Source organism: Hippoglossus stenolepis, chromosome 11 (assembly GCF_022539355.2).
Source record: "Hippoglossus stenolepis isolate QCI-W04-F060 chromosome 11, HSTE1.2, whole genome shotgun sequence".
NCBI lineage: Eukaryota > Metazoa > Chordata > Actinopteri > Pleuronectiformes > Pleuronectidae > Hippoglossus > Hippoglossus stenolepis.
This window is the reverse complement of record NC_061493.1, coordinates 9,896,412-9,923,786: the sequence shown is the minus strand read 5'-3', so window position 1 is coordinate 9,923,786 and position 27,375 is coordinate 9,896,412. Positions and strand designations below refer to the sequence as shown.

The following is a 27,375-nucleotide window of genomic DNA, read 5'->3' as shown; positions in this document are numbered from 1 at the left end:
AATGATTCTCACGGAAAATGAAAGAGGCAGGGAGAAATGAAAAGCTTTTTTTCTTTCTCGTTTGGCATTTGCATAGGGAAATGAGACATTAATGCCAGCTTTGATGTTTTAAAGTCATTTTTGCTTAGTTGGGGTGGGGAAGGGGACTTGAGTAGGGTGGGTGGAGTGGAAGATCTATAGCTGCAGTTCCTGTCAGGCCTGATATGCTACTGTACATGTGCTGCACTGTGGAAGTTAAGCCTCGGCTCAGGGGAAGGCTTTGCTCTCAGTCTCTCAGCCAGGACATTACCACAGATGCTCAGCGTCCTCCTGCAGCTCGCCTCGCCTGCTTTATACTAAGTACCTCCCCTCCCTTCCTGCGCCTCTTCTCTTTACTACCCGCCTCCCACTCCCACTCCCCCCATGTTAACACCTGTCACTAACTTAACCCCCCTCGCACGTTCGAACCCCGGATCTTCTCCAACTCTCAGCACCTCTTAAAAGTTGAACGGTGGGTTTGACCCTCGCTGGGGGAACCCAACCAGCTGCTCTTTGCTCCACTTGACCACAGAGGCAGGGCAGTGAGGTGTAACAGACATCCGAGGTCACCATTAACTATAGATTTACATCTGTTGCAAACAACACAATGACAATAACAGTTTCAATACTGGCCTAATCCATACTACTATGTTTTCGTTTAAAAATGCATCAACTCTGTTAAGGATACGCCTGACGTCCACACTTCTCTAGAGTTTTAGAGCAGCTAAACCAGAGACATGTGGAAATGATTACCCTTTTTTAATTTGAGTCTGGGGCTGCGTTTTAGTCTGAACGGGCAGAACAATAACGCAGACACTCACAACCACTTGTTGATTGGGTCTTTTCGGTCACGACGTGATTCTGCATGATCCTATCACATTACCGGAGGAACAAAACTAGCATTAGCCTCGACTACCAGTGTAGAATACAACATGGATAATCAATCACAAGCATTACTGACCCTGTTGTGCAGTTAAATTCTGCATTTTACAATAATACAACTGTCTACATGTGGGAGACGAGCTGTTAATTGAGCAATTTGTGTACCCCGGCCCACGAATGCCTTCCTGTTTACACCATCACACATGCCCTGTGCACGTGAGTGGTCCCATGATATAATTTACAGGCGTTTTATTTTAGACAAGATAAAACTAAAACGGAGCCAAAACTCTTGACCGAGATTGTTTAAGTTTGAAAAAGCCGTTTTAAAACGTAGTAGTACGGATGTAGCCTCAGTAGTGAATCTGCAGCTAATGGCTACACTCTTTCTTTATTATTCACAATCTTAAACATGAGTTGGCCATCGCCATGGTTTGGTCTTAGGTAGCTCAAGACAGGAACTCCACATTGGATATCTGACCCTTAAGTCCATAGTATGCTGGTGTCAGTTTGGAAATTTGAATGTAAACACATGATTAGATTAGAACCACAGAAATCACAAGCAGAGCCGTGTTTCATTTGTTTGCTCACACACACACACGCACACACACACCATGAGCAGTGCATGCTATTAGTCCTTTAGTTTCAGAAGAACAGCTGGGTGGATATGTGTTTGTGTGTGCTACTATGGATAGGTGCCAGCATGCACATGTAGGTATGTGTGCGTGCATGTGTGTGTGCGTGTGTGTTTGTATAATGTTTTGTTGTACTTTCTATTTCCCCACTATGCTGCTCCATAGGGATACCATGTGAGTCCTCGTTCTCTAGCCGTGGAAAAAAAACCAACTTACCATTTTGCACCGAGCTGGCGCCACTGCTGTCCCGAGTCGGGATTGGAGGGTGGTGGGGGTTAATAGCGGGGAGAAGGGGTGGCCCCTCAAAAACAATTAACCCTTGAGCCTTTCCAAACTCAGTATGGCAAAGGAGGATTAGGTAGGCCCTTTACTTGGCACCGTCCTTATGCAAAGAAAACAGGCCTTTACTGGCTATAGGAGAACAGCAGAGACCAACGGCGTGAGCAGCACTTTGAAGCAAGCGTCTCTTTGCTAACTGTTGTGTGTTAGGCTGCAGGGACTGGAGGAGGAGGAGGTGGTGGAGGAGGAAGAGGAGGAAATCTGTGCTAAAATGGAACAGCTCCTTCAAGTCACCTTCACGTGTCTGCCAGAGGGCAATTTGTCTTTTCTCATTTTTTCTCTCCCTCTCCTTATGCAATTGTTATAGATCTATATTTCACAAAAAGTCCTTTTAGCAGCAGCTCCAAAGATTTGCCGAGGAGCAAGAGCCTCTCTGTTCTTTGTGTTCACACATTACCATCCCATTATGTGTCCCCCTTCACAAAATTAATTGAACAGTGTTGTAGTGTTTTTTTCCCACAGACTCTTGTCGCTTCTCCTGCCATGATTATGCTCTAGAAATGGTCTCCTGTAGCCAAACGAAGGTCTGAGTGTCCAAGGAGAGGACAGACGTCAATGTAAACTTGGTCTGGGTTGTGTCTCAGTATCGAGCACAGCGTGATTCTGGTCAGCAACTATTTGGTATAAAGCGCTTCACAGTTCAAAGCTATGGAGGTAAATGAGGGCATTGCTTTCCATTGTTGTACAGTTTCTTAAATGGAGACACTCTTGAAGAAGGAGTCTGTTGTGCGCTGAAAGCAGTGTCTCCAGTTTTTGTTTACATCTATGAACCGAATGTCCTCATGCCCCTTCGTCCTCTCCTCTTGTAAACATCGAAACAGCATGAGAGTTTTCATGTTTACTTCAACCAATCCCATCATTTCAAGTAAAAAGTAAAAGGGTGGGAAAAAAAAAAGAGGCGCTTGTTTCCCAAAGTGCTGTGTGTGACTTTTTGTATCTTTTTTTAAATGCGCCGTTACACTTTCACGGCTCCTGAGCCAATCGAAGGGCAGCACGATCTGAGATTGGACGAGCACGGAGTCCACCTGGCAAATGCCTAGATGGGGGGAATGAAAGACACAAGCAGGGGGACAGAGAGGGATGGTGGGGTGGAGGGAGAGTGGAGGTGGGAGGAATATTACAGGGGACAGATTTTGGTCACTGGGTCCCTTTCCCTTCTTTCTGGACACACTCCATCTTCAGAGCTAACCCACTTCAGCTAAGCACCTTAACTTAGCTCTTTTGGCTTCTCCCTCAGTAACATAAGAGTCTCTCCCTCTCTCTCTAACTCCTGACTGATGGTTTGCTGATCTCTTTCTGTAGCCATCTAAAGTGGCATGTCTTACAGTTTCTCCTCATCTTTCCCTACTATTGATTCCCTTTACCTTCCCTCATCCATAAGAAGCCAATCAGGCCAGAATTCAGTTACCCACTTGCATGCATGCCTTGCCTGCCTCCTGGTTTCTCGCTCTTTTTATCTCTTTAACTGTTATATAATATCTCTTCCTCTCCCGCTCTAACTCTGTTACCTGAAACAAAACGCTGTTTGGAGGCGATGTGAAAATGCTGTTTCTCACCTCGCTCTCTCTCTCCAGGGAAGACCCCATAGGCTACGTTAAAAAATACAAGCTCTGCCAAAGTTTCACTGGGTTTCCATAGTCGGCTACACCTACACCCAAAGTTTGACGTCCAGATTGTGTCATCGCTTTAAAAACAGTGCCAAACAAGAACAGACTGTCCAAACATCTAACCAGAGAAATACACAACAGGGAAACTTGAATGTTCTCACACCAACCACAGGTTTACATCAAATATTTAAGTAGATTTGACAGATTTGCTAACAACTAAAAAACCCACTGATTCATCACTGAAACGAAATCTGACCCTGTTGATGTTCCTTTTAGTAAATTCATATGTATACTATGAACTGTCTGTATAGATGCACTCCCTTAGTCACTGTCAAACTAAGTGTCTTAAATACCTCTTACCTTTATCTTATCTTTAAAAATGAGCATCTCCTCAACAAAGACGAATGGATCTTATGCAAATGGATGTGACTTCAAGGACAGGTGGATTCTCTATGGCTTGATGACTTTATCCGATAACGTGACTTCAGACTACGCAGGCGTAGTATTGATTGTAGCCGATGGCAAAGTCATACACTGAGCCCACAAAGCATGTTGACGATTGTGTAAGCGATAAATGTGCCAGGATATGATCAGAATATGCAGGTTAATGAGCTGAGCCAGTGCTGTAGCTCAAAGTAAAACGTTCCTGTGTGTTACTGTTGTCATGAAGCCCTAGCAACACATTTAGTTTCAGAAATATGCTTTTCTTTCTGAAGGTTACAAAAAGCATAATGGAAGCCATACTAAATGTCGTATGACTATTCCTCCCAGTTAATGAGAATCATTGCTCTCCTGTAGCTACTATAAAGAGCTGCCTTTAGTCTGTGTTTAGGAAGATACTAATGTCCATCAATATGTAGGAAGACATAACAATTAGTTTTGATCAAGAACCATGTTCCTAACTAGTCTGTGTTGATGTGAGATTTCCTCAATGGCAGAGAGGAGGAGAAGATGTCTAATTGTCTATAGGTTATCAAGTCAATACCTTGAGTAGCAGTAAGCATCGGACTATTAGACTGCAGGACTACAGTGTTTTTGACAACTTACTTGTGAGTACTCCATCCTTTCAAGTTTGTATCTGTCAATCTAGCAATATTACAGCTACAATAAAACTTATAGATGGGGACCAACATGCACTGACTAGGAATCTACAGTACTCTATAGGACTGCATTTTTTCAGCTCGGTTCAAACAAGAATTCCCCCTAAGCCATGAAGGTGTCGAATGCCTTAAAAGAGTCTTTTCAAAATCTATATAATCTAAAAACCAACTATCCCTGATAAACATGATCTCATCTGAGTTGTTCCCTCGACCTCAGTCTCACTTCCATGCAGAGATGTTTTAAAATGCCCAAAACACTCCTTCACCTTTTAAAATGTTTGTTGTGTTAAAGGGGAATTATTGTATTTTCCAACCAGGGCCCTATGTTTATAATTGTGTGTGTGTGTGTAATTGAAGAAAACTTACAAAAACACTGGCTGCTGCAGCACAGCAGCAGTGTCTACAATGTGATCTTATGGGGCAACTGCGACAGTTTCGCAAAATTAGCTTTTTTTCCACGAATGAAGGCTCAAATTGTTATGGGTCTGGGTCTTTAGCAACATTACACATGTCTCGCGGAACAAGTCCTCTGACTTGGTCACACAGCGTTGTGTAGTGTCTGAGGTATCGTCTGTGGCCACATCAAGACCACCAACATTGGGCAGCAGCAGGTGCATTTTCATGGACTGTCCCAGTTGCCCCATAAGATTACATTGTAAATACTGCCGCTGAGTCCTGGCTGCCAATGGAGGCGATTTACTTGACTGATTCCACATTTTTTTGTTAGTACATGTATAAATTTAGTGCCCTGGTTGAAAAATGCCATAATTCCCATTTAGTATATGCAAACTCACAAGATGTCACCAAAGGTATTGGTAGGTCCGGGAAATGGACAAATGGATCATATAATGGACTTCAAACTCTGGAGTTATTTTTATACTTAAAGTATTGAAACACTTGGTGCTTTGTTACGCACTGCTAACTAAATCAGTGCTATAAAACCTTTATGCCCCAAAGGTTTATCTGACACTGTCAGGAAGTAATTGAAATGTGAAAACATTAAACAGTTAGGGCAGGTATTAAATGGGGCACATGAATGTGGGCACATTAAGAAGGCAGTTGGTAAACTTACAGGTAGCTAGCACAATCTTGTGGGCAGTAGTACAGCAGACAATATACTTGTAAAGTGTACAGTACCCTGGGAATACTGGAAACATGAAATAAAACTGTTCGATGGACTGGAAGTGGAGGTGGAGTAGTGGTGAACCAAAATGTCACCTGAAGGACGAGCACAGTTGTCACAGGTGAGGTTTTTATTTTCAGGCATCTCCAGCCTAATTCAGTACATTCAGAACATCTGAAATAGAATACTTGCTGTCTGATAACCTCAGTGACATAACCACACTCCAGTCTCGAAACCCTGAGATTAAGGGCTTTTGTGAATGATGCTTACTGTGCGGAGGCCTTGTAGATTAAGGACATACACAGCAGGTCATAGAAGGGGCCTAAATGAAGGTCCCAGCTTAAATATGAAAGAGAAGTGTCACCAAACTTTGTCAGTGCCTTACGTTAGCTATATCTTTTGCTTCCTTTGTATCAGAGTGCCTAGCAGGAAATCTCAATAGAAACACTCCTGTGGTGTTGGTGCTGTCATTGGATGTTCAGTTAGTCAGGATGAGATTCACAAACATGCACTTTACATAATTTCTTGCAGCTGAAGCCTGAAAGTTTGCCTCGCTGGCAAAACTGCAAGTCAGCAAATTAAAGCAGTTCTTCACTTCTGGATTCACATCTCAGTTGTCTGACAGCAATGCATTAGGCGTAGCTCATTATTAAAATGCAATCATTTTGCCATTGTCTTTTAATTGGCCAAAGTGCAATTACATTACACCTCGTGACACTGCCGCTCCACCATGTTTGAATTTCAGATGGGGGGGGCACACCGTGGCATTGATCACCTCATCCGGTCAAGTGTGTTTTAAGAATTCATTCGTTGTTTAACTCCAAGAGATGAGGATGGCTGCAGATACACTCTCTGTCCTCTGCATGTATATTTGAAAAGCAATGAATGAAACAATGGAGGTACAACACGACCTCATGTGGCGTATATGCTATAAGGAAAACATATTATAGTATAGTTAAGACTTCAGTGTTCACAAAGAGAAATAAATCGTGAGGTAACTCAACGTTGGTTTTTCTCAGAGTAAAAATTCATATTTTTCCCAAGTTTAGAAGAAAGTCTACAGCAATGCCAACACCTCTGTGAGGCTGTACTTTGACACAATGGAGCTTTGAGCTAAATGCTAATGCCAGCATGTTACCATGCTAACAAAGACAGTGTGTTATCTTGGTCCATACTGCCTTTACGTACGAAATGAGATGCAGCCATTTCAAACGATGTAACCGTCACTACCCACATACTCCCATTTGCCCTTTATGTTTGCATGGATGCTAAGCCATATATCCACTAGAGGGCAGCACCGAGTCGAGTTATTGATAAGAACAAACATTCCGACGGTGGAGAACGTTGCGATAACGAACCTCATAAGAAATAAGCAAAAGCGGCTATTTGTCTCTGTGACTTGGCAAAGTAACAGCATACAGATGCCTGTGGTTTTTTACAGACTCGCCTCTCGAGTCTCTCCTCAAAAATGTTGCGCCATTGTTGAAATTTCATCCTCGTGTCTTACGGTTGTGTCTGTTGAACTATTAGCTACACTGCCCCCCCCGCCCCATGATTTCTGGTAGTACTGCTCTGTTCCATCTGTGTCTGTAAGCTTTCAGCAAACGTACACAAGTTCAGACAAAATTAACACATAGTCGGACAGAAGGCATCAGGCATTGGTTATATCAATAGTTCTGCAGGTGTTTAGACATAAATTAAAACCACAGAAAGTAGAAGGAAATCACTGGAAAGTTTGACCTGATGATGGCGCTAGATGAACAGTGGATGCAATATAGTAATTCATCCTGAGGGGAGCATGAATTTGTGTTCTAAAATACTTCCAGTAGATTAGATTTAGACACTTAACTCAAAACAGCAAATTTGCAAATGTGCTAGTGAGTGTCTGTACAAAATTCATGGCATTTAATTAAACAACCATGCTGCTAGTGTGACTAATAATAGCTTTCACGCTACATTCAAATTAAAATGTAACTTTTAGATATTGTAATTCTTGAAATAACGCCTGTTGATTTTAGCTCAGTGTAACTAAGTAGTATATTTTTTTTATTTCTTGGAAACACATTACAAAATGCACATATTGTAAGATTGCCCATTCATTTTATATGTGCAAAGTCAACTTTGAATGTGCTGCTGCCTGCTTGCTTGCTTGCTTGCTTTGCATATTGGCTCCGCTGTAAAAAACACTGTGGGGTTTGCACTTTTTTAATTAGGTCATCATCACTCTGAGTTGAATCTGCTCATGTTTACTGCAACTAACACACTACACCCCCGAGGAGCATCCCAACCTATTTGTCCCCAAGTTGTCTCAGCCTGTGCTCAAGCTCATTTATATCAACAAGACCTGCACTCGTGAAAAATCTTTTAAATTTGTTAAAGTCCTACTGAAATGCAGGGGGAAGAGGGGAAGTGCTTCCATTGGGCGCAGGCGATAGCTGCAGAATTTTGAATGTGGAGTAAGTCACATGCTGACCGGTGATGGAGAGCACAAACAGACAGAAGTCAGGATGAGGCTCTCTAGAGGAAGTTTAAAATAGAACATCAGATCAATTTTTGCATCTATTTTTTTCCTACTTCTTACCAGATGTATATTTTGGTCACACAAACACTTTTGTCTGTGTGATGCCTCGGTCAGCTCTCTTCTAAGGAAGCAGGCTGTGCCTCATCATATCCAAACTGAGGCAAAGAGTGTTTGTGGTTTCACTCAACAACAAGCCAAGGTGGCATAGGCCCCTCAGTCTTACTTTTTACTTCCTCTGTTAAAGAGAGACCTGCAACCCCCCTGCCCCTGATTTTAACAGCGAAGTGTTAATTCATTTAGAAAATAGTGCTATGGTGCTTCTTTTCATAAGAGCACTGGTTTACTTAAATTTTGAAAAGGTAGCTTTATGTGGCCGTTATTAAGCCTTTTGAGGATATTGCATGGTTAAAAAAATGAATTTTATTTTAGGACATTTTTTAACAGCCCCCTCGTTCACTTCATATTGGCACCAGGCCTGATAATAAGTATTTAAAGTGACACCTCCATCTTTAAACTAAAGACTGAGAAGAACTTGGCTCTTCATTTAAAAGCATTGTGGCTAAATGCAGTTGTGTTTGCATTCATTGTATTAATTATCAGGTACTGCATGAACAAAGGCTATTGTGATTTGATAATAGCGTGTATGGAGTTTTCTATCAAATATTATTGATTTGTGTGCGTGTGCAGAGGGAAGTGTGTGGCACGTTGGATCCATCATTACCATTCTGTTTGTTCAGAGCTTAGCTTTCCGATTGGGCCGGGCGGCTAAAAAATTGACCGGCTGGGAATCGTTTATTAGTTCACATAAACAGAAAACACTTTTATCCTTTTCTTTTGCCGTGCAGGGCTGAACTCGATGTTGATCATTTGTAGAGAAGAAAGAGGCGACTCGTACCTTGTTGTTGTTGTCGACCTGTTTGGTTGCAGTTTTAGCCATGAGCACGTTGGCTTACTGGTCTGACGTTGTGTAAAGTTTGCCGTGCTCCTCTGACCCACCACAGACGGAACGTGTCAGAGCTCATTTGGGAATAAACGACACTATCATTTTATACATCAGTGGATAAATAATGTCGTTTCCGAAACATTTGACCAAGGAAGTGATGCCAGGTTAATGCTTTCACTGCAGAGTGTGTGTCAGAGAGAATTTAACAGTGGGGGATAAAACTGTCTGTTCTGGACTCTATATACCTCTTGTCCTGGAATTGGTTGAAAGTGGTGCCAGCTCTTCTCCATGCTATTCCAAAACTTGACACAGTATATTGAGAGCCTTAAAACGCTATTGATCAACTCCCCATTTCCGCCTCTGTCTCTGTTCCCGTATTGCTGTCTCTATTCCACGGTAGGGAATTATAGAAATATGTGCATTCAAATATTGAAATGTGTGCGTTAACAAAACGATTGCCACATTAGAAACACGAAAACATAATTCAACAGAGTGCCTTCTCGTGATTAAAAAGAACGACGCCTGCTCCGTCACCGTCTGGCATATTTAGGTGGTTACGTTGAGTACAGAGAGAAGGCCACTGTAACACTTTGTTTACTGTGCTGAAGGCTGCAGCACGTCTCTGTCTCCGAGACGTGACTCCCTCTCTGGACGCCTTGATGACAAGATGAATGAGATTAACATAGTAGTCACTTGTAATTACAATATTTAGCCAGCTGATCAAGTTGAGCCCCCTGGCAGCTATCAAAGGGCAGCCGCTGAAGTGTCGGGATGCAGGTAAAAGAGACAGGGGTGTCAAATTCAATGAGCTTCTTCCTCTGCTGATCATCCAGTCCTACCCCTCTGTTTGAGAACGAGAAGACGTGCAATCCCCCTCCACCTGGTGATAACTGCGGAATTTGTCCCAGGTGGATCCCCCAGGTTTGCCCAGTGCTCCCCTGCTCTCAATATACTGGCTGTTGTGGCATGCAGGTTGCAGATATTCTTGATTCCTGCATGGTGTTGTACAGACTGCTTCTCTGCATGTCATCTATGAAGCTTGAATCCCACAGACTGCACACTGTTTTGTTTTTTTTGTCACTCTGAGGGAAGAGAAGTGGTCAGAGTTGTTGTTTTTTTACCCCCCGACTTTGAGCATGAATAGAAACTCAGGAGTGGGAGTTTTAAGACCTGCAGAAGGCATGATTTATGATATTCAATAACAGTGACCTGTCTTGGAGGAGAAGGAGGAGCAGACGTCGCCACAAAACCACCCACCAAGGTTTTTTTCATCGTCTGGCCCCGAGTGTTCCAGTCTGTACTCGTGCACTAATTAGAGGTGATTGCTCCAGCCGTTTTAAGTCCACATGCTGGGTCACTGCTGGATAGTTTAAAGTTGTTAACAATTCCTGATTGGCCCAATGAGAATCTCCTTCAGAGAGGCCTCAGCAAAATCCCAAGAAATTACACTCCATCTCCTCTGTCTTGTCAGAATGATGTTTCTGAGATGTTGTCTCAAAGTGTTTAATGAATATTTGATTCTAACTCCAAAATTAAATCTTATCTGATCTCCTCCTAGACAGCCCATTGGGAATAATCAGGCGAGTTGAATGAGGGTGGGTGGATGAGGCAGACTTGTCTCTGTGATGGATTTTTTTTTTGTCTTGCTGAAAAGGTATGGGAATGTCATCATCAATCCAGCTTTGCACTGTGTGTTTTTTTTTATTTTTATGGAAATAGCTTTGCATATGCACAGCCGGCCTTTGGACCGACAACTCAAGCATGGCTGTCAAGCTATTTTCAGCCAACAACATGTTTGAAGTGATGATTTGCATTGCCAAACCTTTTTTTCCCGTTGGGGCAGCGTAAACTCTGCAACAAATCGTGACCAATAAGCCAATTCTTAGTTGGATTTAACGCAGCAGTGTGTGCATTCGTGGATGCACTGACATGACATTTGTTGGGTTGTGACATTCAAATCAAGTCTGACCTGCGGAGCTCTTTATCCAGTCACTTACAGCGACGTGGCTCGTCTCTTTGTCATTTCAAACGTTCTCTGACAATTCAAATTTCTATGCTAATGTCAACAAGTGGACATGAAACATGTTGTCAGTGGTTCTCATCTCTCAGTTTGAAATCATTGCGTCAAATTCTTTAACTAACACTATTTTTTTATTTATTTCCTGCCTACATCTCCTTTTACGTTTTTTACCCATTCAACACATCTCTCCATTAAACTGTCTCACATATAAAAATGACTTAAAGGCAAAGAAAACAATAGACATGAAGTGTAGCATCCACTGAATTTATGTTTTTCTTCAGTTTACTTCCTCAGAATGGACTTTGTTGCTTTAAAATCGGGTGTAGCACCCTGTGCCATGAATTCTTCTTCCTCCGCGATCTTCACCTCCTCCACCCACCACCTCTGTTTGGTTCACACAGCACCACGTCATCCTCCAGCATGCTCGCGTTCACCAAAACGTGTGCAGTCTCTCTCTGACTGTGTGTCCCCCACTTCTGCTTATCTATCTATCATCACCTCAGGTATCATGACAAACAGGAAGTGACGAGTAACTTCCTGGGAGCCATGTGGCTCATCTCGATTACCTTCCTCTCCATTGGCTACGGGGACATGGTACCGCACACGTACTGTGGGAAAGGCGTGTGTCTGCTTACAGGGATCATGGTGGGTCCCTCTCCTCCTCGCTCACATAAATGCACGACATGCTCACATGACAAACCTCAGCTCCATATACTATACAACATGTCACACAAAAAAAGAACACAACTTTCCGCTCATTCTTTGTCTACTTTTATAGATATTCTAAATATGTGAAGATTTTAAACAGTTTGTGATCAACAGTCATGTTTAAAAGAGGATGCATTAGAAAGCTTCAGTTTGTTTGGTTGTCAATTTCTTATTTGTATTAATGCAATAAGGTTAACGAATCTATGACGGAGTATTAGGCCCCTATTAAAGACAGAATTCTTGATTTTGAAAATAATGTTATAGCATTACAAGAATAAAGTTGTAAATGAGAAGAAAGTCTTAATATTACAAGAATAAAGTTGTTTATTAATGAGAAAACCGTAATAATAAAATGATAATAAAATCGTAATTTAATGAAAAAAAATTAATTATATTACAAGTATAAAATTGAGATTTTACGAGAGACGAGTCATAATATTACAAGAACAAAATTGAAATTTAATGATAAAAAATTCATAATATTACAAGATTATAGCTTGAAGAAATAAACTCATAATATTACAAAAATGAAGCCATAATTTTATGAGAAAAGTCACAGTATTTTAAGAATAAAGACATAAAAACATTTCACATAATTCAACAGAGTTTCACTCCTTCTGGATCCAAAATCTTGAACCCGTCTAATTGTTTTTTGAGAAACTACGAAACCCTTTTGAATATCACTCAGATGTAACCAACGACAACTTTACAGTCGACCAGGACCAAACATTTCCTCCTCCACAAAAGAGGCAACTTCCTCCAAGTCTGTGGTTCTTTCTTCAGAATAGACACAGTTTCTGACTCGATAAGTCCTGATACTTATAATAATGTGCTGCTGATGAGCCAAAAGATTCTGTATTTTGTTATTCGTAATAACTTTACTAAAGTACAACATCTAACCATGTTCTCCATTATAACACAGGCGCAAGGCAGAACCTCTGCTATTCCCCTTTAAAATGACACGTAGTCTAAAATTATACTATTTCCCTTTTAAATACATACTCTGTGCATACACTGTGTGTTTTGTTTGACCATGTCTTTGTGCAACAGGGAGCCGGTTGCACTGCGCTGGTGGTTGCAGTTGTAGCCAGGAAGCTGGAGCTGACCAAGGCCGAGAAGCACGTCCACAACTTCATGATGGACACACAACTCTGCAAACGAGTGAGTCACTGCATGTTCCTGCATTCCGAGGGACTGATATGTTAATGTTTTTTACTACAAGGTCCCCTCACCACTGTCTGCACATGGATACTCTACGATTTGTAAGAAGTTCAACCACAGAGGAGCTGAAAATGTTGATATTTTTAAATATAGATTTAAAACCCACCTATTTAGTCTGGCTTTAATACTACATAAAAAATTTAAATTTCGTGGTTAAATATTTATATTTACTTATATTTATTTTTACTCTGTTTTGTTTTACTAAAATGTTAGTGTTGATTATAATATATATATTATTTTATAATCGTACCTTATTTTATTGATGTTTCTATTTTCTATTCATTTTTAACATCCCATGTTTTGTCAATCAACTGTGATGCTCTTTGAGTTCCATTTGATTTGTTTGAAAGGTGCTATATAAATAAAGTTTGATTGATTGATTGAACCGTCCGGAGCTAAAATCTTCACATTAGAAAATTAAGATTAAATATATTACATTTTTGTGACTTATTTTCGACCCATTATGAATCCTGACTCCTGACTTAGGGGAAGCTACAATGATGCCAATTTACATTTATAAATACTTATATGTCCTGTATTGATACTAATAATATATTATATTGTCAGGGCTGTAAACTCTCCCACAGTTTAGGGTCCACTTCTCTCACAATTTTATAGACTTTAAAATGTGTGTAGACTGAAATATTTACAATTTAGAAGTTTTACAGCTTTTTTGCTTTGTTTGATTTCTCACTTTCTTTTCTGGATTGAATATTGCACCATTTCCTTAAATTCCTGTTGTATTTCATGGTATTGTTTCGGTGTACGTGACCTTACAGTGTCTTTGCAGTGTTAACATTTAATCTCGTCTTCAACCCCCGCGCCACAGGTAAAGAACACAGCTGCCAATGTACTCAGGGAAACATGGCTCATCTACAAACACACCAAGTTGGTCAAAAAGATAGATCACGCCAAGGTGCGGAAACACCAGCGCAAGTTTCTCCAAGCCATTCACCAGTAAGTCTTGCACTGCGTTTTCTCTGTGAATCTGATGTCAAATTAAACGTGGAACAGAAAATAAGTGAGTTGGTCCTCAGCAACCACCGAGGAGAATCTATCTTATAGAACGCAAACTAAATATGTCATTGAAAGAAACGTATTGAGATGTTCTGCCCATGTGACAGTCTTTAATCTTTAAGCTTATTTGAGGTAAGAACTATTTTATCTGTTGTTAATAGTCGTGTTGCTATTAAACTAATAAAATGTTGTAGTAGCTCTAAGTATTTGGTAGTATCGCCTCTATCGTTTGTTACAATCTACTCCTAAAGTACAATTTCTTTGATTGTTATGCCCACAATCACACATGTACACACACACACACACAAACACACACTTCGATCTAGTGTAATGGTCCTTCCTCTTCCCCCTCCCCGTCCCCCTCTCCCTCCGACCCCCTCTGACCCCGTGCTTACAGTGACAAGTGTAATGGTTCCACTCGTTTCGTGAATGTTGTGAGGTTAAAACTCTGTACTGTGTTCTGTCTTTGTTTTGCTCTATCACCGCAGAGCTCAAAAGTAAGTTGAGTCTTCTATGTATCCTCCTCCTACTGTTTCCTCACCATCCTCCTACTCCTCCTCTCTCCATGTCTGCGTTTGACATGCATGAACAAAAAAAAAAAAGCGTATGTTACCACAAAAAAAAAAAAGACTGAAAGTTCTGGATGCTGGATTGTTTTCAGTTATTATAATTTCAATTTTGTTTTACTTCAGTGTTCCATTTACTTCCCTCTCCCTCCCATCCCCCTTCGAACTGAATGAAACAGACACAAGCATCAACATTTTGCCACCAGTGTCAGTAGATGTTGAGGGTTGTCTGGAGAGAACGTGTGAAAGAGAAAAAAACAGCATCATGCGCTGAGCTTGAAGCTTTGTTGGCCCGGCCAGCGGTTCATGATCATCTACAGTGTACTGTACACATGATTAATATAGCTGCTCTGGAGGCTATATTAACCTCCATCAACAGAACTCATCCTGCACTCCTGATGGTCTTTGTGATGATGTGAACACACACACTGTAATGTACTGTAGTTCCACTGAGGTTGAAATGTCTGCTGTTCTTTTTCGTATTGATTTTTGCTTTATATTCCATTTCTTACATGAGATCAAACACCAACACTTGCATGTGCCATTGATGACATAGCCCAAAACGTGTAGGTTGTAGGTTTAAAATCGCACAAATAATGTTTTACACCAGTAAGTGGCCCTTTTACCTTTTTAGCCCCAATTCCTCGACAGCCATAAGGGATAAGAAAGGCCGAGCAAACACACACACACACACACACACACACACACACACACACACACACACACACACACACACACACACACACACACACACACACACACACACACACACAGCAGCTGAGACGGTTTCCCACAGCGATGGAGCCATAAGCGAGCTGTCTCCCTCTGCTCTGATATACTGATTTGCACATGAATAAATGCCCTTGAATGTCATCCTGTCTCATAATTTGCCGAACAGGGGAAATTCTTCCTCTCACCCACCCAGATGCGTGATGCCGCCGCTAACAATGCCACATTACTCACATTCAGCATTAGCAGTTCATACGGCGCCATAATGTATTTGATTAGAGATAAGGAGGCACAATGTTGAGGCATCGTAAAAAATACGTCCAATGTATCACCGCGCAAGTTATTTGAGATGTCTATGTTGCAGTGTGTTCAATGGTGTCATTAGATGGTTTATTTCTGGCAATCTTTTATCTGCGACACTCGCACACACAAACACACTCAAACACACACACACACACACACACACACACACACACACACACACACACACACACACACACACACACACACACACACAAAGGGCAGCACTCAAAGACACATTTCATTGTGCACAGTCACTCACAGTCACTGCACGCTTACTGAATGACCGGTGTGTATTTATATAAAGTCCCACCACTGAGCTGTGTGCAGCACTGACAAAAGGGCATGTCATCTTTTTTCCATTTTTTAATGTCTTACTTTTGGGTGGAACGACATGCGAATGTTTTAATTTGAAACATGAATTTTGAGGTTTTCTTCTGTGGAAGCATTTTACGCTCTTGCTGAAAAGAAAAAAATCATTGTAATCTTTAGTTTTTTTTGGCATTATATTGAAGCTTTCTTCTTCCTATTTAAAAACAGATTCTTTCTAGGTTGTAACAAGATCATCACTTTGTATCAAGGCTGCAGTGAAACATAAGAGAATTGCTGCTGAAAGCCTCGAACCATTATCAGACAAAGATCTTGTTATAAAAATACTTTTTGTGAGTGTAGTATGCTTCCACAATTTTGCATGTTTTGTTTTTTATTGCATTGACGAAGACCAGGAATGCCTCTCTATATATATACATATATACACATTATGTATATACATATAGATATGTAAATTGCAATCATTTATGATGCATGCAGGCTGTCTTCTCTTCACCATGTCATCAGTGAGAGATCCCTCCTGATAAACAATGTGTCGTTCTTCCTCCTCCTTTCTTCCCTGTCGGCCTCCTCTGTCCCCTCAAACAACCTCTCTCTCTCGCTCTCTCTCTCTCTCTCTCTCTCTCTCTCTCTCTCTCTCTCTCTCCTCTCACCCCCCTTCACCTTATTCTACTCTTCCTCTCCTCCTCCCCTCTCAATCTCTTCCCTCCTCCCCCCCTCCTTCTCTTGCCTTTGTAAGACTGCGCAGTGTTAAGATGGAGCAGAGGAAACTCAATGACCAGGCCAACACCTTGGTGGACCTGGCAAAGGTAAGTCTGTCTCGCCTCAAAAAATTCAACATTATCATCACATCTTTTTGAATGATTGAAATCTTTGTCTTTAGCGGGTCTAATCGATAGTGTTGCACTTAAAAAAGAAAACTGTTTACCACTTAAAACGAAAGTTTAAAGTTAAAATTAAAGTTAACAATTTACAATAAGAAAAATCTTTTGTGTGGCACCAATTGAAGTATTTAGTGTAACATAAAGGGGGCTTTCTGGTGTCACATATAGTCTGATATATAGTCGGAAATTGTCCTGTAAAAAAGGAAAATTTCAGACTTTCTATTAAGTTTGAAGCTCAACCCTATAACTAAAGTACCACTTTAGTCCGTTTTAGGTTCACTGTTTTCCTTCTTTGAGACCTAATTTGTCCTTTTACATTATAAACTTGCAACGGTGAATTTGAAAGTATTTGAGAGGATTTGTTCTCTTGTTCCTCACGTTAATCACATTACTGGATTTCTTGGCAAGTTACAGCAACCAACCTAAAACTATTGGCACAACTCTGTATCGCATGTTTCTTTATCAAGGGCCCATATTCTTAAAAACATTGTTCCATAGCGCTACTTGTGATCTGAATTTAGCATTACCCTTAAATTTGTCACATCCGAGTGCTCATGTGAATATGACCTGTAAGGTTTTGGGTAAATGCCAGTGAATATACACATCATTTATAAAGGAGTTCTAAAATACTTGAAGTCGTCGATAGTGTCTCAGTCTGTGTTGTTAAAGAATGCAGCAGGAAATTGTCTGGGCCAGACGGGAAAATGCTCAGAACACTCGAGGGGTGGCGCCTGGGTAGAGCATGCACAAGCATGACGGATAACTTCCACTGTGAAAATCACATGTTTACAGCACATCGACACCAACGTCCGTTCTTATGACAAAAAGCTCTCAAGGGAACTGGCAGGAAATGTTCCTAAAAATATCTGGAGCAACTGGTTCGGACATTTCCTTTCATACATACAGAACATCTGGAATATTCTAAGAAAATGTCTGGATTTCAGTGTATATTTGAAACCAGCTCATGCTTCTTTATCGATACCAAATGTATCCATGGACTGACAGGCATGTCTAAGCTAACTCAGCTAAGCCCAAGTCCTGGTGCAAGACTTCCTGCTCACTCTGAGTAACTTGACCCTAACATATATGCATTGTAAACAGTATGTGGCTGTATAGACGTGTGACTACAGTCATGGCTCAGCAGCTTGTGTCCGGCTGTATAGACGTCAGATAACCCACCCGCCCGAAGCAGGGGGTTTCAAAGGGACGTGCATGGCCGCAGTCTCATTTGATGTGGATGACATTTTCACTCCAGTGTGTATTTTAAAAGGTTCTAAGGCCAACTCCTTTAATGTGTGCTTACTTGCCCTTACGCTGCTTGATGGTCAGATCCATCTGTGTTCACCCTTCACTTGTTCAATGCCACTTTCTCGAGCCTTATGGAGAAGTAAACCTTTGATTTCTGTCCTATATACATACAAATCATTTCATTTTGAGGTGCACAAATGCCCGAAGTGGGTAAGCAAATATTTTGCGACTTTTATTTAACTGTACTCTCATTAAAACGATTGTCACAACTAACTCACAATGTCGACATATAGAATAGAATAGAATGTAGTATGTTAGGTTTTTATAATACATGAAACTGTCAAAGAATTACATATACAGTGGTGTAGCACATATATTAACATCGAACCCACTGCATCTACGGCTGGAACAATAAATGCCTGAGTAATAAAGACACTTTTCATTACGTGAATGAGTTGTGTCAAGCAAATACATTAAGCACTGAGGACCTTCTCTGGCTATAAATGGACCGGAGAAGCTGCTTGTTAAATCAGTGGGAAGATAAAATCTATGCTGACTTGCTGAAACAGTGCAGCTCCCCTGCACACTGCTTCCTGTCATTATTTCTTTCTCTTCAGGCTGAGTAAGTCAGATTTTAAATGTCTGCTTATGTAATCCACAATGAACTATTACATGAAAGTTCCGTAAGCATACTGTATCTGTGGTTAATTCCGTTTCTTGCATCTCTCCATGTGGATATTAAGTTGTAAAACTGCTTTTTTTTTCTTTCTCTTGTCTGGTCGTCCTCTAAACACATTTGCTTTCTCTCCTCCATTAGACCCAGAATGTGATGTACGACCTGGTGTCAGAGCTGCAGGAGCGCAGTGAGGAGCTGGACAAGCGCATCGGCACATTGGAGGACAAGCTGGACTCGGTGACGGGCAGCCTGCAGGCGCTGCCGTGCCTCATTTCCCAAGCCATAACCCAGCAGCAGCAGGAATTCCTGGACGGCTTCGTTCACCGCTTTCGGCCGGCCTCGCTAGCCTCTGAGCGCTCCGAACGCTCGGAACGATCCTGGACTTCCACCGCCCGCAGGAGGCGCTCGCCCTCCACAGCACCACACACCTCCTCAGATAGTGGATGACCTTGACGAATCACCTCTGAGCCCCTCTTTACCAAACCAACTTGTCACTTCATTCTGTCCCATCTAAAACCGTCCCTGTAACCGCTGGAGAGTCCATGTCTGGACGAATAAAGAAACCCATATCTTGACACCTGACCAGATCCTTGACCCTAATCTCCCTCTCAACCATCACCACCCATCCCTTCTTGCCTTCTTCCGCAATCAACATCAAACCCAAAATCCAACTCCTCTGTGACTGGGCCTCTCAGCACAGGACTGGATCAGAGCTACTCCAAAAGAACAAAGAACGGCAAATGAAGACTTAAACCAAGTAAAAACACAAATGCATCCAAAAACCGAAAAAGAGAAAAAAAAAATTACAAAATGACAGAAAAACCGAGATAAAGTAGAGATATGGTTTATGTTTTAGCCATTGTATGGCTGTTCAAGTTAGCTTTTTTGTAAAAGCCCTTGTATAGTTAAAAAATGACTGAGTTCAGGGTCGCTGGGGTGAGAGCTGGCTATCACACCGGAGAGTCCTTAACCACGAGGGGGGAAGTTGGTCTGTGGAACTGAGGGCCTCGGCTCGCCTGCTGGCCCTCCGAGGCCATGGAGGACATCTGTCCACCCATCTGTCCACCCATCTGTCCGTCTGTGTTTGTCCGGTTGTGGAGCGAGACAAACCACTGGATTTCCCTTTCAAAAGACTAGTGTCATGGATTCTTTCCCATAGGTTAGGGTGGAAGCTTTAGGAAAGGCTGGGAAAGCTCCGACTTCTCATCCGTGTTTGAAAATGCACTTGGGGGATGGGAAACTACTACACAGAAGAGCAAAGGGGACACATATGGCATTACTACTGGGTAGGAAAAATTTACACAATTGCCAACTTCAAGGTTACAGCTTCCTTGTTCTTACCAAGGAAAAAACGAGAGCGACTATCTTTTTTAGTTACATATTGACATGTGATTTTTCAGTGCCTGAATGTATAAATAGTAGAGGGTTATTTAATTACTAATTTCAGAGCTTTTTTACGATGTTAACAGTCTGAATACAGCATTGCATTCCTTTTTCAGATACATTCCTCTCCAAAAATTGAAAGAAAATGTCTTAATGTAATGCATAGCATTGCCTCCATTACATATACACTATTTCTACTAACACCATGAGAAACGAAAAGTGTTCAGAGAGAAAGTGAGACAGACTGAGAGAATATTTATGAGTGTTTGTCGGAGAACAAGTTCACTTTTAGCTTAATGCTGCAAACTCATGCACACGACAGTGGAATACAGTACGTAGTAGTCTACCTTTCCCACCACCACTAATTAGAGCTTCCTGTGGTCTTCAGATGAAGGCATGGCTTGAGGTCTGCTGGTACACACGGCCACACAGGCACATATCAGCGGTCCAACTGAGGAACCATCCCTGCCCCTTTGCATGGTTCTGTGCAAAAATGGAACACACTCTTTCTAGGATGGCTTGATGATTTTCATGATTTTGAGTTTAATTGCTTTTACTTTTGTTTGTTGCATTGTCATTTTTTTTACTACAATTTCCTTTTTTAAAAGCTAAGATACCTTTTTTTTTTTGAGTTGCAGAACCTATAGAGTTGCACTAACGTGATTCTGTAATGCATTCCCTGTTTGATATATGAGGTAAAGATGAGTCAATACTACAAAAGAATCCTGGACAGCTACAAATAAAAGTGCTGACGAAACTTTGATGGTTACATCACAGTGAATTGTTCCCTCAGCAAGTTATAAGGAAGAGTTTTGACATTTTGGGGACTTATGCCTGTCCACTTTCAAGCTAAGAAAGATAAAACAGTACCGATATCATATCTCTGAGGTAAATATGCAGCTATCGCTCACAACCTGTTAGCGTATCTTAGCATACAGTCTGGAAATGGGGAAGAAGCTCTACTGGCTCTCTTCAACATTAGCACACATTATATCTTAGTTATTTAATCTGTACATAAACTAAGATTGTAGACTGATATAAACTATGTGCGGGTTAAACAAATACATTTTCACTTTTTTTTCTGTCTCTATGCTAAGCTAAGCTAGCTGGCTGCTAAGGGTAGCTTTATATTTACCGTACAGACCATAGATTGCATGTATAGATGGACAACATGTCTCCACTTCCTGCCAGTATCCAGAAATGAAGCAAAAATATTGTGATACAAATGCTGCCATTTTGTGCGAATTACCCCATTGGGAGCCAGAGTCTAGCTATTGAGGGACTGATCTGTGGAATCAAAGTCTCGACCAATCATTGGTGGGTCTCAGCTGTCAATCATGATGTTTCAGCACATTTGTGTAGCATCAAATAACTAATTAAAGACAAACTTATTGGAAAAATGAAGACTTGAACAAATATCAGTGTGATAAGAGGACCCTAAAATGACAGAAACCATATTGAAACAAACGTAACGTTTGCTTTGACTATTTAGTTTGGTACATGTCCCATCCACTAACATGAAGGAAGTTAGTGACTTAGAAGCAATTATGACCTACACTGCAGCTAGCCACCAGGGGGCGATCAAGTCATTTCGGCTTCACTTTATGGGAGCAGTTATGTCGTCCATCTTTATATACAGTTTATTGGGAAGGCTCGATATCAATCGTCTTGTCCAACTCTCTGCAAGTGGATTCCTAAAATGGCAAATTATCTCTTTACAAATACAGTCTACATGTCAGGCTTGTTTCTAAATGACACTGAAGTACATTCACTGTGATATAGGAGAAATTTGAAGATTTAAAATTTCAAAAGCATGGAATATGAGTCATCCTAGAGTTGTAACGACTAGAAAACTTCCGCTCTGAAAAAGTAGAATTTGTTTAGAGGACCTATGAAAAGCAGATCAGGAAGTCAGCGGGTTAGCGGGCTAGCATGCTGTCCTAAAGTAGTTTGAATGGTAGATAATCCCAAATGGATGTTAGTGCTAAAAAAAAATCTTTTAATGACCCCTTAAGCTGACAGGCAAATAGAATCATTATTTCTTGGATCTTAATTATTTCCGAGCTGCTTTGGGACCAGTCAGGTCCAAGTCAAAGCCTGTGAGACAGAGAGCGACTTCGCCCTCCCACAGCTTCTGGACTGGACAGACAGCACTTCATTTAAGAACACACTGAGTTTGCTACAACTTAATCAAGCATGAATATGGGTTATTTTTCCTTTCAACTTGAGTTGATGAAGCATGACTTTTTACTTCCCCGCCATGCACCTCTCGTGCTACATCCCACCCTCCTGGTATGAGGGGATCTATCATGCCATTAGAGGCTCCGTTTCAATCAGTGTCATCCAATGAGTCAGCGCGGCTAATGGAGGACTATCTGCTTGATTACGACCTCACCTGCCTGTTCGTATCTAAGGTTTCCACCTCTTCATTACATCAGAGCTTCGGCCTTGTGTTTGTCATCTGTCATCATTAAGAACATCACCCGTCCTCCCCCCCACACACACACACATGGACACAAAATGGCCCGCAGCAAAGACATTTGATTGGTTCAAATGAAAAAAAAACACACTCAAGAACAGGAAGAAGCAGGGGAACCTCTAGGTCTTATTCCACGTTGCACTCAGTGTGTAGTATTCAGTTACACTCCACAATGCTGGGGTGTCCAGGTAACGGTGTTAAGGACTTCATCCTTCATCAGGCAACAGGAAAGAGTGAAAAAAGAAAGAAAGATGAGAGCCATCGCTCATTTACTGACAGACATCTGTTTTGGCTCAGGGGGGTTGTGAACAGCGAGGGTGGGTGTCCTGTAAATATGACCTCATTGTAGATGTCGCCAAGTAAACGGGACAAATGGTGAACCGCAGGGGTAAAGGTGGTCGGATCCAATGCACAGCATGTTGCAGGTATATGCAGCAGAAAACCTTGAAAGGTTGAAACTGAAGGGTTCCAAGTTCTGGCAAATTAAAAGATAATGTTTTATCAGTTTCACACGTTTTCTTTTTTTCTTCTCTTCCTCTGATGGAGGTTTGATCAGGTTCTGATATTAAGTTGTATTTTAAATTTTTTATCCATTTGTTTTCTTCAGTCCTTATCCTGTCACTAACAAAGACCTGCCAAAACACCATTCCAATATTTAATAGTGACCCACTAGAAAATAAAAAAAACACACATAGTATTTTGTAGTGAAGTGAGGGACATTCATGATGTTATTCTGATGATGGTAGATGAGTCAAAGTGATAAACCCAGAGTCTTTTATTATCCAGAAAATCGTAGGCTTTCCTCATAGAGCAGGCATCAGAACACACTTCCACTGAACAATAACAGAGTGAAAACCCCCCAAAAAGTGAAGAAATGTAACCCAACCATTGTTCTGTGTACACTGCCACATGATGCATAATGTACGTAGTAGCACTGGAATAAATCAACTTTTACTGGATGGCAAATGGGTTTAACATATTCTCTGTATACTGTTTCGCTGTTCCTTCATTTTGCAGGTGAACTTTTGTCCTAGCAAGGAGAGACACCAAGGTGAAATCATTAAAGACTATCTTCAGCTATGACCGTCGCTCGCTTCTTCTGTTTTGGCAGACAATCATTTCTCATGTTTTATCACGTCCGCTGAGGACCTACGGTGGCCGAGATGTCTCACTCGAGCGCGGTGACCACACAACGGAAACACAACCACGAGGTGTGTTTTTATCCTGTCTTTCCGTGAGGTGTCGCTTGTGAAAACCCGGTTCAAGCCAGTTACCGCTTAAAATTTGATGCTTGTCTCTTTGAGATCTTTCTTTTTGGGAAAAAAAGAAAGAACACAGTGTGTCCTCTATGCACCTGTACTGCACTGTAGCTCTTCAAATAGACGAGCGTCAAAATTAAAGCGTCAACCTGCTTGACCAGGTGTTCTCAAATAGTTCGCAGTAAGTAAGAAACTCTGTGTTCCCGTTGTGTGGCTTTTGTAGTTGTGTTGTCACTTTTATATTTGTGTTGTGGCTTTGCATTCGTGTTTTAAGTAATTGCGCTTTTGTGAAACGTCTCGGCCACAGTAAGGAAGTTATGTTTTCACCCCTGTCTGTTTGTTTGTGAAGATGATTTCACAAAAACTACTGATTGTACTATCACGAAACTTGTTGGAAGGATGTGGTATGGGTCAGGGAAGAAACTGTTACATTTTGGTGTGGATCCAGATCAAATGGCAGGAATCTTTTTTCACTTTATTTAACAGTGTGATCGGGTGTTTTTCAACAGTTTCACCATTTTCTCTGAGATTAATTCCTTTCGATGAGAGAAATCAGCCATATTTAGGAGGGTAATATTTAGGAGAGTGTGAAATTTGCTTGATTGAATTTAAGGGGGCGGTTGGGCCTTAGTGGAAGTATGTGAGTGCAATTCTAGTTTTCTATGAAATCAACAGAATTACAGTCACTCTTACCATACTTGTCTTCCAATCTGAGGCACTATCAAGGTCTAACAATGTGAAAATAAAGGGGAAACTGGAACCAATTGTGACTCCAAAGGTTGGGTTGGCACATTTGTTGACAGACACAGACATCACACGTCTCCTGCTGTAAAACTGTGGAACAGGGACGTCCTAAAACATGATTACAGGATGATGTATTGGTATAAACATGAACACCACGCCAGAGGACACACAGCTGCTGAGGTGCTGTTCCAAGGTTAACACACACAAACACACACACACAGTCTTTAATGGTCATATAACAAGCTACTATCCATGTCCACATGCACAAACAAGGCTCAGCTTGGTTAATTACAGCCAAACCAGGAGGGATTTGGCAGCAGACCCGTATCCTACAAGAGTGACACAGCCAGTCACCCTGCAGTTGTTGCTACACAACCTCAAAGACATGCATCAGTGGAAAACAGCAGGCACAGCTCCTCTGCTGCTCATCCCTCCCACGGGTACAGAATAGTCAAATTCCGTACTGTTTTTATCATGTGACGCGATAAAGATCACCTATGATTTTGAATATGCACTAATAGAGAAACCAAAAAGAAGGGAAACTGTGCCCTTTGTCTCCTGAGCAGGTAAGTCTTCCTTTATTCCCTCTGTAACAATATCAGTCTCTTAATGAGCACAGTTAAGACATCCAGCCAAGACTTATTCTCTTTAAGTGAGAAAGGCAAGAAAAAGAGGGATCCAATTACCAGGGATCCCCCGTAGAGGGTACTGAAGATCAGCCTATGGTGAGGGAAGACAAGAGAAGAAAGCGGTTTGCGGAGGATTGAAGACGACCCTTGGACTGGGGGAAGGACAAGGGGGAGGTGTCATTTCGTACGGTGTGGAAGATCGTCCCACAAAGTCAAAGAGTTCTTCTGGGACAGCTTGCAGCAGGCAGGGGAAGTAATTTATTGAATTTCTAACCGGCCCCACTTTCCCCCTGTCTGTCTGCCCTGGGAGCTAATAGCTAGCCGCTGCATTATGCTTAATGCCCTCGCTATCACTTTCGGCTAACATGGTTTGGCATACACTTTGGGAAATCAGAGAGAATGGGAGTATTGATCTTGGTTTTTGGCCTCGCTTAATGCACGCTGCTGTAATGCTGGAGAGTGGGTGTGAAGGGCCTTTTCATTTCATCAAATGTTTTTTGGAGTGTCATTTGTTTCTGCATTCAATCATTCCACTCTTTCTCTCTCTATCTTTCTATTTGCATCTCCCACTCTGCTGCACGTCTCCCTCTCTCCGTCTCTCTCGGAGAGATGTGAGGCGGAATGAACTGATAAAAACGAGGTTGTCTGTTGGAGGCTGCCGTAGCTTCTCTGCTTCTTTTAGCTGTAGAGGAAGAAAAAAAAGGCTTTTTTCGGAGCCCTCGAGTCATGTGTCAGGACTTCAAGCATGAAAGTGAACATACATGTCCGTGCACGTGAAGCCCAACACACACACACACGTACATAACGTATGCAGCCTCACATGTTTCCTCAGCTTATTATTGGCTGGAAATTCCCAATCTATCATCACATTGAACAGGAATAGTTTTTACCTCGTTCATGAATGTTATGTTCTTGTAGCAGGATTACACCAAAACTTTGAATTACCACAAAACTTGATGCAGCACAGGTCAGGGAAGAACCCATTAAATATTGTAGTGGGTCTAGATCAGGGGCAAGCTGTGAGATTTTTCAACATTTTCATCAGTTTCACAGAGAATAATTCATGGATTTTGATGAAAAAAAGATTATGGGACTGATATTTATGAATTTGGTGCAGATCCAAATAAAAATCCCCATCTAGTGAATTTAAATGTGGTTTCATAAGGGAAATGTTGGGCCTTAGTGGAGGTACAGTATGAACTGCAGTATAATTCAAATTTTTTTTATAAGTTAAACAGATGAACCTTCTCTTTACAGCCACTGACACTTCATCTATTGAGTGGCTATTGGTTGATATGAGAATGTCATATTTGAAAGGATTTCATAAGATGTTTTTTCCATAAACATCACATACAGTCAAAGAAAATGCAAAACAATGTAATAATTTAACTAGATATAGCTTCATATTTAGTCCACACACATGAGAGTGGTGTCAGTCTCCTTATATGCCTTAAGAGTAAATAATTGTATTTTGTATCATGTCCTATAACAGTAAATGTGATCACAGGTGTACAAATTCATTATTTAACCTGAACTATTTGAATATTTTAAATATTCTATTTGAAATGAGGAATATGGCACAATGAGGTATGAAATGTAAAATATTCTATCAAATATTGAATTTATCGTATGCAAACAGCTAAACCTGTTTAATAATATCTTTATATACAGGCTACAGTATATATCATCTATACCCTCCCTCTGCATGACCTTTGCATTGTTCCGCATATTATTTGCAGCTGAACAGGCACCTGTGCCGACAGCAGGGGACAAGCACGGCAGCACCAGATGAGGTAGCCCCAGGCCAAGGCCACTTGTGGAACTCGCTACTCACTTGAGAGAGTTGGATGCATTATGTGTTTACTGTACTGGAGCTATGTACTGCAGAGGGTATGTGTGTGTGTGTGTGTGTGTGTGTGTGTGTGTGTGTGTGTGTGTGTGTGTGTGTGTGTGTGTGTGTGTGTGTGTGTGTGTGTGTGTGTGTGTGAGTGTGTGAGAGTGAGAGAGTGGAAAGAGA

At 41.3% G+C, this 27,375-nt stretch overlaps 1 protein-coding gene across 4 annotated transcripts in view; it reads left to right on the top strand.

The window, feature by feature from the left end:
- kcnn1a (potassium intermediate/small conductance calcium-activated channel, subfamily N, member 1a) overlaps positions 1–23,809 on the top strand; it is a 51,140-nt gene extending 27,331 nt beyond the window's left edge. The window contains exons 5-10 of one of the 4 annotated variants that reach the window (XM_035171460.2): positions 11,689–11,830; positions 12,944–13,054; positions 13,944–14,071; positions 14,620–14,628; positions 16,805–16,865; positions 19,006–23,809. In XM_035171460.2, the coding sequence (XP_035027351.2) occupies positions 11,689–11,830; positions 12,944–13,054; positions 13,944–14,071; positions 14,620–14,628; positions 16,805–16,865; positions 19,006–19,311 (757 nt within the window). In that variant the 3' untranslated portion in view covers positions 19,312–23,809. Of the gene's footprint in view, positions 1–11,688; positions 11,831–12,943; positions 13,055–13,943; positions 14,072–14,619; positions 14,629–16,795; positions 16,866–19,005 lie in introns of all 4 variants that reach the window. The other 3 variants (XM_035171458.2, XM_035171461.2, XM_035171459.2) reach the window with 3 other exon arrangements.
- Positions 23,810–27,375: the final 3,566 nt, after the last annotated feature.